The sequence below is a fragment of the Carassius carassius genome, chromosome 13 (genome assembly GCF_963082965.1).
Source record: "Carassius carassius chromosome 13, fCarCar2.1, whole genome shotgun sequence".
Classification (NCBI taxonomy): Eukaryota; Metazoa; Chordata; class Actinopteri; order Cypriniformes; family Cyprinidae; genus Carassius; species Carassius carassius.
Genome location: NC_081767.1, coordinates 7655651 through 7668203, shown reverse-complemented (window position 1 = coordinate 7668203; position 12553 = coordinate 7655651). Strand labels below are relative to the sequence as shown.

The following is a 12553-nucleotide window of genomic DNA, read 5'->3' as shown; positions in this document are numbered from 1 at the left end:
TTCAACACAAAACACTGTGGCACAGCCCTGCGCTGATTGGACTAAAAGTTCAAGGACCAGGATTTTTGCGGTACCTTATGCCGTGTTCCAGGCAACCCGTAACCCGTGTTTTTCCAACCTTAAACCCGTGAAAGTAAACTGGAACGGCAGTCAAACCCGTGATTTCCCACCCGTGAACTCGTACTAGATCGATGTACTCCGAGTTCCGAGCTCTGACATCACACAGCACACGAAACAACGATGGCAGCCCCTACGAATAATATTGCCTACGGATGCAATGTTTATGTAAGCTGAACACGTTGAAAAATAGATTTTAGGACAGTGTAACGTTGCAATTAAATTAATAATCTAGCTACAATTCCTTGCGCTCAGGAAGTTTGGCGTGACTTGCCTGGAACGGTACAAAGTCGTTAGTCGTGGTTTGAAACCGTGACTTATGGGCTCAAAAACCTGCCTGGAATGCAGCATTATTTTTAAGGCATGTTTAAACGTCACCATAGCGACCAGAGTCAGTGAGCGTTAGGTTAGGGGGCAGAGAAAATGTTATTCATGTTATGTTGTTGGCGGGATGTTACAAGGACGCTGCTAATAAAGTTGCCTACGAATACACAGTGGATACATGTTTATTATTATATTTACAATATAACAGTTTTTATGCCAGTCGTATCATTTTTTTTTATTTATTTTTTTTATTTATCCGTCATACCTTAAAGCCCGGTCCGTGAAAATATTGTCTGACATTAAACCGGTCCTTGGCGCTAAAAAGGTTGGGGACCGCTGCATTAGAGCATGTAGCAAGGATCAAATCGTAAAGGGACAATTAATGTGCACGGCAGAATCTGAAACTCATGTTATTTATGCACAAGAGTTTTATTAACTAAACACTAACACAAACTAGTCTAACAAACAAACAAACATTCATACACTCATGCGTACATACAAAAGGAGAGTAACGTCGATGAATGAAGCAATTAGAGAAAAAACTGAAAATTAAGCTATGAAAAGAGTCACGTGCTTAGGGATCCAAGAGAGTTCTAGCTCATCCTCTTCATCCTCTTAGGATCTATACGAACCGCAAATTTAGCCGAGTCACTGATGTGAGGCCTTTATCTTCTGTCGAGTTCACTCCTCTGGGATTTGAGTGAGCCAATGAGGAATGGTAACTTTGGAGGGAAATGTTATGACTCTTTGTCTGTAGCATGGTTTTTTGCATATGAAATTACATTAGCCACATTTCCACTGTCGGGCCAGTGCGAGCCAGGGCTTAAAGCGGGCCAGGTGGGGCTAATAGCCTTGGGCCAGTAGCACAGAGGCCATAATAGTGCAGGGTTTCCACAGTCGAGCCTGAAGCTCTGCTGCTCATCACTAAAACACGCCCTTTACACACCTCTCACGAACAATGTCACGCAACCCCATCATTTCACCAACAAAGAGAAGTTATCAGAAAACTAATAAGAAATAAATCACTGGAACATGCGTGATCACACATGAACATGATAAAAGCGGCCGTTTGTTTGCATGCTTTGGTAAATATTCAAATTCAAAAGCATTGATGTTTTACTATAGAATACGTGATACATTGATCATAAATAATTAATTTATCAGGGCTCAAAATTAATCACATAGAAATACATTTATTTCTATTTTATTTATTATTTTTAACGCTTATGAAAATAGCCTGCTTATTCAGTCGAGTCTTTCTGTTTATTTGTAGCCACACCTATCCATCACATTTAGAATTAATGAAAATATCTCTATTTTTATAAAAGCTCCCGAACAAAAAACATTATTATATTTTTATGATAGGCAACGTGGAGCTAAACTCTCGAGACGAGACTTATGACAGATAATTATAATCCACATCGGATCAAGTTATTTCAAACACTCACTACTGAGTAAGGGTGATTTTTGAACTCAACTTATTTTAAAACGTCTTTAATACTGGTGTTAAAGCTGTTATCTTTCTGAAATGATGTGCGGCCCTGATGCTCTCCAGACGCAGAGAAACTCCGCCTTTGTTCATAACCACTCCTCTAGCCCCAGCTGGCCCGCTTTGGCCCAAGGTTTTCGTCGGGCCAAAAAACCCTGGCCGTTGCCCCCGAGGAAGCCCCGATCAAGGCACGATCAAGCCCCGGAAGTGACAGTGGAAACGCGACTGGCCCTGGCACGCACTAGCACGCCCGGTTTAAGCTCGACAGTGCAAATGCTACTATTGGGTGTTCAAGAGAAAAACCTTCAAGATTCTTATAATACTAATGTGTTTTATAGGTATCAACATATCTCATTTAGATCATGAAAAAACAAACTCATAGATACCAAACATCGTATAGATGAAGTTATATTAACTAGTGATCTATCATAAGCATGCATAAAACATATACAATACACAAAAGACAATATACAAAAACAGTAACAACATACACAATGCCCTAAAGTATATGTGTTCATTCAAAGAAAGGTCTTCCTATGAATTGATTAGAGAAGGGTCCATTTTGCTGAGCATTATGTGTCTTTCCTATGGAAAATGTAGTAATGTAATGCAATATAATGTTAAATCAAATGAAAAATGGTGTGTCTGATTGGTCCAGACGCTTCAAGACTTATGAGACTTAATTAATCTTGAAAACTCGTGGCCTTGAGTGGCTAACCACAGTTTATCACAACTCTCTCAAATCTAGCTTGTGGTTTACTACAAGAATCTCTCCACAATGTAAATCTTCATATTTAAATCAGTGTAGTGTACATGTTGGCCAAGTTCCAAAACCTAATAAGCTGCCTTGCTGTTACTTTTAACATTCACAAAGTAGCACTTCTGTCATAAATATTAGCCACTTTGAATGAAACATATACGTTCGCTTCGAACTGGAATCATGGCGGAATACCCTGTGATATCCACTTCACAGGGCACTTACGTTTGAATAGAACAAACATCTGAAGCCATAAGAGAAACATATCAAATATGTAGAGCAGGGGAGTGCGAGGACTGGAATTGAGAACCGCTGCCCAACTCGTGGCTGTGGTAAATGTGTGTAATAAATAACGACACTGCGATGACAGCTAAGTAAAGAAAAAAGTAAATAAGCTAGCAGTGTGCGATATGTTGTTTTAACTGTTGTTTTAATGATGTGCAAGCTGACATTTTGCAACTTTGCAAAAAACAAACAAAAACACATTATGAGAGATTTTGTGCTGGATGAATGCAATATAATTCAAGAAATGGGGGCAAAAATGCCCTGTAAGAAATTATGTTTTTAATATTTATATCATGATAGTTAAAGGGTTAGTTCACCCAAATATTAAAATTATGTCATTAATAACTCACCCTCATGTTGTTCCAAACCCGTAAGTCCTCCGTTTATCTTTGGAACACAGTTTAAGATATTTTAGATTTAGTCCGAGAGCTTTCTGTCCCTCCATTGAAAATGTGTGTACGGTATACTGTCCATGTCCAGAAAGGTAAGAAAAATATCATCAAAGTAGTCCATGTGACATCAGAGGGTCAGTTAGAATTTGTTGAAGCATCAGAAATACATTTTGGTCCAAAAATAAAAAAGATTACGACTTTATTCAGCATTGTCTTCTCTTCCGAGTCTGTTGTGAGGGCGTTCACGGCGCTGATGACGTATAACGCTGCTGACGTGTTTTCTGGCGCGCCCAATAACAGAGATAATGATTCAGTGGCCCGTTCATAAAGACAATCACTAGCTTCATTTCTAAATGAATCAGCAGTTTTGAATGAGTCAATGGATTACTCATTTAGAAGGAGACTTGCTGCCACCTACTGGCGGCTTTAGTGTCATATTTATTTAACCACGACAGGCTTAAACCAACCAAGTTGCAATCTCAAAAACACACTCTGCAAAATATGGCAATTATCACTATCAACAAAACAAAAACAAAGACAAAGACATTTTATTGCACACTCCTAAAATAACCTAGCATCATCTTTGAATAAAGTTTTCCTAGGTTTTTTGTAAATTATATTGTAGTTTGTATGGTAAATATTAATGTAACTGTGACCAAACTAGGGTTTAACAAAAGGTAATTCAGCCAGCACAAGGGGACATTTTCTCCGATCCGGCCCTCAACATAAACTGAGTTTGACACCCCTGAGCTAAGGGGTGTTCTGTCATGCCTAAAACCCCCTTAGCTGTTATAAAATCACTGTAAACCACGGTTTTAGGGGTCTTATTGCTCTTATAAAATGGTTATTCCATATATATAGTAAGGATCCACAGAATAAAACAGAGCAAATCAATTGTAATGATATAAATAAAAACAATATTCTCCCACCAAACAATGTAGTTCCTCAGAAACAGCTACACAGAAGTAAACAAAGGTGTATGTTTTTAGTGGAATTTACAACAACTTTGAACGCGGCTCAACCAATCAGAATCAAGGACCGGAACTATCGTTTTACATAAATTTGTGCACAATAAATGTGACTTGCTTACAGTTAATTCCAGTAGTTTGGCATTAACATTTTTCTAAGCTAACAGCATTAAAAATAATGAAATAAATAAACAAACGGCATAAAGCACACATAACTATTGAGTCAAATAGTACAAGTAAGTACAGTAAGCATTGATTTTTAGATTCTGGATGATTCTTTTTGAATTTGCATTCTGGCATACTTTGTAAAGGTTACCTGTTAGTGTCTTAGAATACAGCCAAAATGAGATATTTTTGTAGGAAGCATTATTACACGGTCTGGGTTTTGGAGCAGATCGGTTGTGTGAGCAGGTAGCTAATGACTCTTTCTATCTTCAGTGCTGTGGAATAGCTTCATCTGCTAGATTTCCTCACTCCTTCTCTGTATTCATTCTCAGGATGTGGACAGTTTGCAGATGTATCTGGAAGAGGTCCGTTTCTTTGACCTGTTCAGCTACAGTGAAGAGGAGGGTGGCTGGCTTTGTTTCATGTGCAGTAACCCTGAGAAAGCCACAGGTAAATAAGACCTTGTTTAAACATATGCACATAATAAATGACTCCCTTTCAAACCTGTGACAATATACCAAAATTATTACTGTTGCAGGAAAAAATCTGAAAATTAATTGTAATACAGTTGTAAATAACCAAACTTTGTCCCTGATGTGTGAGAGAAGTAATGGTGAGTCTTTTCAATGAATCAGTTGATGCGTTTCACAAAAATTGTCTGAATGATTCTGAATGAACTTGCTTGACTGGATCCGGTCACAGCTGTTAACAGCTTACTGGAGGGCAAGATTATCAGTGAATAACAGTCATGATTTTAAAAGAGTTACAGCTGATCTTTCTCTGACTTAAATGATTGGCATCTACACGATTTTACAAAAGCACATCAGGACTCCAGATGTCCCATACAACTTCAGTCCTCTGTTATGATTGCTGAAATCTGCTTTCAATGGGAAGAATGAAAAAAAAAAGTAGAGGAGAAGGTAGTTTGTCTCATTTCTGTAGCTGAGATCGTTTACATCAGTCCAGCATTAAGATGTTCATCATTTAGACAAAGAGGCTTCTGATCCCATTCAAGTGCATCTAGAATTACTGTTGCTTTGTTTTGAATCTTCTCCAGACATACAGATGTGCTTTTTAGTAGGATCTTTCCACAAAAATTAGATAGCATGAAGAAGGTTTTTGTCTCTGGCCTGAAAGTTTACCAAAAACAATAAAACGTATTGTAAATTGGTGCACATGGAGCATGTCTGTTTCATCTGAGATCATTTATAGGCATTTAAAGTCTCAGTTCTCAGCATTGCCATAGGTGCAGTTTGCGTAGTGAGGTCTAAAACAATGTGTTCTTGTAAGCCGATAGCTTAATTGCTTCATAGGTTTCATCAGAAGGTCAATGCAGTTTGACTAGTTTCACTAGCAAAGATCTGCGTGGCTACTAGCTAAATGCAATACAACACAATTCCTTTTTTTCACAATGATATTTTATTAAATTTAATCAATTTACATTTCTTTAATGGAAATGTAATTAATCTGTTTGGATCATTTTAGTTCCTCATAGCCAGTATGGAAATTCATATAGAGACGAATACAAACAGGGGTGCGTTTCCTGTACAGTACAATGATGTAACTTGCTGCTGAACCACCATAGTGTGCAACACTGGAGAAACTAGTTAACTAACTTGTTATTTTACCGAAACCACAGCAACATGTTCACCCCTCCAATGTGTGAACCACATTGGTTAAAATGTATCATTTGTCTAATTAATCTTTTTTCGAGATTGAAATGTCAGATCATTCGACTTTACACAAACAACAGAAAGCTATTACTTTTTAATCAATTTAGATCAGGTTAATTGAGTTCATTGAACATTTTTATTTTTTAAATGTGTGTCTAAGATGATCCCTTATCTGTGGTTAAATGACTGGCTTATATCTTAATTAATCAGTAGCCAATTTTGTTATGTATTGTTATGTAATGCTAATGTAATGTAACGGTAATGTTACAAATTCTCATCCCACCAACCTGCTAATTTATCAGTATTTCTATTATCTTATTTTATGCTCAATAGACAGTATTTCTAGGCTTTGGGTCTTTACTTTGCTTTTTGGTTGTTATTCTTCATGTTTTTCTACTTTGAATATTTTACACCCCCGGAGTTGGATGTTAAAATTGTTCACTGCTGTTTGGTGGAGTATTGGATTGCTACACTACTTTAAATTTTGATGATGCCACTTTACTTCAGAGAGCAAATGTTTAGGCCACAAAGAGACACTTTAATGAGACAGGAAATGTTTTTACACACCACTATCCAGCAGCCAAGGTGCGAATAAACTCATTGAAACCTCAATAGCAAATGTCGCTCATTAACTGAGGGTTGTAGCACACATTCTAGCTCCTTTCACCTTATTTGGAATGTGGGACACACTCAAAAAAAAATTTTGTTGAACGAACTTAATTAAATTAAGGAAAGGTTTTCCACGAAATTGAATTACATTGTTCCAACAATATCTAATTTGTTTGATATGATTTGTTGTAATCTTGTTGTATGAACCTGAATTCATTTAGTCAAGACTTCAAAAAAATGTGTTATTCCTACTAGATAAAGTTTTGCCATCCCTAATAGAGAAAATCTTTTCAGGTTAACTAGGTTTAATTTTGCCAACTCTAAAAAATAATGCCCTGTTAACTACATTTAATTGTGTCTAATATATCTAACAAAGCCATGTCAACAATATACATTTTTGTCCTGCCTACTAGATAAAATTATCTACACCGGAAGTAAGGGATGCCGTCAAGCTGAAAAAGGAGTCCTATCGGGCCTGGTTGGCTTGTGGGACTCCTGAGGCAGCTGACAGGTATCGGCAGGCCAAGCGGACTGCAGCCCGGGTGGTTGGGGAGGCAAAAACTCGGGCCTGGGAGGAGTTCGGTGAGGCCATGGAGAAGGACTATCGGTCGGCCTCGAAGAGATTCTGGCAAACCGTCCGGCGCCTCAGGAGAGGGAAGCAGTGCCCTTCCAACGCTGTTTACAGTAGAGGTGGGGAGCTGTTGACCTCAACTGGGGATGTCGTTGGACTGTGGAAGGAATACTTCGAGGATCTCCTCAATCCCGCTGTCACGTCTTGCAGAGGCTGAAGCAGAGGCTGAGGGCTCAGATGTGGACTCGTTCATCACCCAAGCTGAAGTCACCGAGGTAGTCAAGAAACTCCTTGGTGGCAAGGCACCGGGGGTGGATGAGATCCGCCCTGAGTACCTCAAGTCTCTGGATGTTGTGGGGCTGTCTTGGCTGACACGCCTCTGCAGCATCGCGTGGCAGTCGGGGACGGTGCCTCTGGGATGGCAGACCGGGGTGGTGGTCCCTCTTTTTAAGAAGGGGGACCGGAGGGTGTGTTCCAACTACAGGGGGATCACACTTCTCAGCCTCCCTGGGAAAGTCTATGCCAGGGTACTGGAGAGGAGAATCCGGCCAATAGTAGAACCTCGGATTCAGGAGGAACAGTGTGGTTTTCGTCCAGGCCGTGGAACACTGGACCAGCTCTATACCCTCTACAGGGTGCTGGAGGGTTCATGGGAGTTTGCCCAACCAGTCCACATGTGCTTTGTGGATTTGGAGAAGGCAAGATCCTGGATACAGGCGGCCGAAATGAGCTTTCTCCGCAGGGTGGCTGGGCGATCCCTTAGAGATAGGGTGAGAAGCTCAGTCACCCGGGAGGAGCTCAGAGTAGAGCCGCTGCTCCTCCACATAGAGAGGGGTCAGTTGAGGTGGCTCGGGCATCTGTTCCAGATGCCTCCTGGACGCCTTCCCGGGAAGGTGTTCCGGGCGCGTCCCACTGGGAGGAGACCCCGGGGAAGACCTAGGACATGCTGGAGAGACTATGTCTCCCGGCTGGCCTGGGAACGCCTCGGTGTCCCCCCAGAAGAGCTGGAGGAAGTGTCTAGGGAGAGGGAAGTCTGGGGTTCTCTGCTTAGACTGCTGCCCCCGCGACCCGGCCCCGGATAAGCAGAAGAAGATGGATGGATGGATGGATGGATAATTTTAGCTAACTTGGCAGGTCCTCAACCCAACCACAAACTCCACACTTCACCACAATTGTAACTCGCACAAAATACACCAATATAAAGTCTTTTAAAATGCCCACATAATAGAGCATTAAACATGAAAAAGTCTCCTTATTATCACATTTTACTAAAAACTGCATAAAATAACACTTTATTTCAACATTTTCTTTCCCCATATCCAGTCCTGTGCAAAGCATGATAGGAAGTGTAAAACTTATTTTGAGGTACTTGATTGAAACATGTTCTTTCAAAATGAAAACTTTATGTTAAACCAACGAGTGACAGTTTTAAGTCAGTTTAACATGACACAATCATGTTGTGGGAACTGAAAAATAGCCAAAATGACATTAATTCAACATGAATTGTTCAGGTAAAGTGAACAAAACTGAAAAATCATTTTTTTGAGTGCAGTTTCAATTAGCAGGGAGCCATATTGATTTTTAATAGAGCAAGGTGAATGTTTACAGAAAAAAGGACTTGGGGAAGGATAAGCTTGGACAGGCAGCACATACTTTGGCAGTGTTATGGTCTGACAGAAGTCTGGTGTGTCGTCAGCTCGTGAAGCACATTATGTGCTTTGAGAGCACTCCAGAGTTAATAAGAAATTCAAACAGAACGCAGTGATACAGCTTCAAAACTACCAATATGATGCTGCTGACCTTGCTGCAGAAATGTCTGCAGTGAGTTGCATCCTGGCTGTTGGTTGCTTTTTCTCTCACTGTCCTGTCTAATTTGTTCATTTCAAAAGATTTTAATTGAAATTTTATTTTACTTAAAAAACTGTGTCAAATTTATCTTTAAGCATTGTCTTTAGAACACTGAACTAAAAAGAGTTTGGGTGTCATTTATTGCCTCCAAACTGTTGTTTGGAAACTCTGGAAGATATAATTTTAGTAGTCTATGAAATTTCATGGTTAAATGGAATTATGTACAAACCTTCCTGAAAACTATTCTGAATCCACCTTTTAATGGAGTTCGAAATGATTGTTTGTAAGAATTATGTTTATCTCTTCCTGCCAATGTGTATATACAGGTCCTTCTCAAAAAATTAGCATATTGTGATAAAGTTCATTATTTTCCATAATGCAATGATAAAAATTACACTTTCATATATTTTAGATTCATTGTACACCAACTGAAATATTTCAGGGGTGCGTTCTCCGAAACTACCTTAACGCTACGTCGTTCTTAAGTTGTACCTTAAGAAGTACCTTATCGTTAATACGTGGTTTCCGAAACCTTCTTAGTTAAGTATACCTTCTGTAAGTCATGCGTTCGTAAGGTTGGTCTGGAGCGCTCTTAGCTATACCTTATCGCTGCTTACGGTTCATACCGCTAGTGGCCACCACTACGCAAAAAGATTTTTTACATCGCAGTTTAATTACACATAGAAAATTTTATATGAACTTTTAATATAAAATCTGATTTAGAATTAAAATTACATTTTTACTTTACTTTAAAATTATACACATAAAATACTTAAGTTGTTATAGCCTACACCCAGTGTATGGAAGTGTTTTCATTAATAAAGTTTCCATACACTAATGGTTGTTAGCTTTTTTAATTACTATCCTAAGGCACATCAGCTGGCGAACCATTTGACAGAAAAGGCTTAGGAGTCTATATAAAGAAAGATGAGTTTACACAAACTTTATAGCTATGGCAGCGAGACAGCGAGTACTTGTTTTAAATCAAAGACGGCGGCGTCCGCGGAGCCAGTTAGTGTATGTCAACTACTTTATAAGAGAACATTTTAGTCCACTGACTACCATGTCAGAAGAGACCATTGTAAAAAAAATTTGCCTGCCACGGGAGCAAATTCTGCAGCTCTTGCATCTTGTTGGCCCAGATTTGTCAAGACAAACTCGACGGAGCTACCCCCTCAGCCCCGAAATTCAGCTGCTGGCGGCTCTTCGTTTTTATGCTGTGGGGAGTTTTCTGGAGGTTGTTGGGGATGGATATGGGCTGAGTAAGACCTCAGTGTGGCTGGGCGATCTCATTTTGCGGACTTTTTTCCCCGACATAGTGAATGTCGGTATGTCTCTCATGTTTGCGCTTTTATTGAGGAAATCATCCAATTACACAAATGAGCGATTTACGCCAATAATGTGATACGGCTGGTGGATAATCAGCATACGTTGTGGAGAACATTAACACACTTATGGCCGTGAGGGTTTGGGATTGTACACTTGCTAAATTATAAACACATACTCATATTTATTTCTGCATGTACGTATTTCAATAAGCCCCGATAAATGCAGTTTGTACTATTTCTAAAACGCTTCTTTATAAAGAACATTGTTTTCTCAATACTTTACCTATACCGCTGTGAAGGAAAGAGCGCACAATCGATCATCGAGGCGTCGATATCAACCTATTCAGCGCCTCCACCATGGACAGCAACTGCTAAGGTCGAACTTAAGAAGGTTTACCTTAAGCTACATCCTAAGGTATAGTTCGGAGAACACACGTAGCAAAGGTATACCTGTAGTTAAGGTGTACCTTTTGAGTATTCGTAGCGCGCTAAGAGACAACGTTATCGGAGAACGCACCCCAGGTCTTTTATTGTTTCAATACTGATGATTTTGGCATATAGCTCATGAAAACCCAAAATGCCTGTCTCAAAAAATTAGCATATTTCATCCGACCAATAAAAGTGTTTTTAATACAAAAAAGTAAACCTTCAAATAATTATGTTCAGTTATGCACTCAATACTTGGTCGGGAATCCTTTTGCAGAAATGACTGCTTCAATGCGGCGTGGCATGGAGGCAATCAGCCTGTGGCACTGCTGAGGTGTTATGGAGGCCCAGGATGCTTCGATAGCGGCCTTAAGCTCATCCAGAGTGTTGGGTCTTGCGTCTCTCAACTTTCTCTTCACAATATCCCACAGATTCTCTATGGGGTTCAGGTCAGGAGAGTTGGCAGGCCAATTGAGCACAGTAATATCATGGTCAGTAAACCATTTACCAGTGGTTTTGGCACTGTGAGCAGGTGCTAGGTCGTGCTGAAAAACGAAATCTTCATCTCCATAAAGCTTTTCAGCAGATGGAAGCATGAAGTGCTCCAAAATCTCCTGATAGCTAGCTGCATTGACCCTGCCCTTGATAAAACACAGTGGACCAACACCAGCAGCTGACATGGCACCCCAAACCATCACTGACTGTGGGTACTTGACACTGGACTTCAGGTATTTTGGCATTTCCTTCTCCCCAGTCGTCCTCCAGACTCTGGCACCTTGATTTCCAAATGACATGCAAAATTTGTCCAAAAGACCAGTGCTGCTTCTCTGTAGCCCAGGTCAGGCGCTTCTGCCGCTGTTTCTGATTCAAAAGTGGCTTGACCTGGGGAATGCGGCACCTGTAGCCCATTTCCTGCACACGCCTGTGCACGGTGGCTCTGGATGCTTCTACTCCAGACTCAGTCCACTGCTTCCGCAGGTCCCCCAAGGTCTGGAATCGGTCCTTCTCCACAATCTTCCTCAGGGTCCGGTCACCTCTTCTCGTTGTGCAGCGTTTGTGGAGCCACACTTTTTTCTTCCCACAGACTTCCCACTGAGGTGCCTTGATACAGCACTCTGGGAACAGCCTATTCGTTCAGAAATTTCTTTCTGTGTCTTACCCTCTCGCTTGAGGGTGTCAGTGATGGCCTTCTGGTCAGCAGTCTTACCCATGATTGCGGTTTTGAGTAATGAACCAGGCTGGGAGTTTTTAAAAGCCTCAGGAATCTTTTGCAGGTGTTTAGAGTTAATTAGTTGATTCAGATGATTAGGTTAATAGCTTGTTTAGAGAACCCTTTCATGATATGCTAATTTTTTGAGATAGGAATTTTGGGTTTTCATGAGCTGTATGCCAAAATCATCAGTATTAAAAACAATAAAAGACCTGAAATATTTCAGTTGGTGTGCAATGAACCTAAAATATATGAAAGTTTAATTTTTATCATTACATTATGGAAAATAATGAACTTTATCACAATATGCTACTTTTTTGAGAAGGACCTGTATATAGTTAATAGCTACTCAGTTCACACCCTCCGCCTCCCCAACTTCACCTTTGTTTAA

General features: G+C 40.1%; 1 protein-coding gene across 1 annotated transcript in view; it reads left to right on the top strand.

Moving 5' to 3' along the window:
• LOC132155915 (ventricular zone-expressed PH domain-containing protein-like) overlaps window positions 1-12553 on the top strand; it is a 142910-nt gene that overhangs the window by 117456 nt on the left and 12901 nt on the right. Inside the window, exon 12 of the mRNA XM_059564687.1 lies at window positions 4830-4947. Within this exon, the coding sequence (XP_059420670.1) occupies window positions 4830-4947 (118 nt within the window). The remainder of the gene's footprint in view (window positions 1-4829; window positions 4948-12553) is intronic.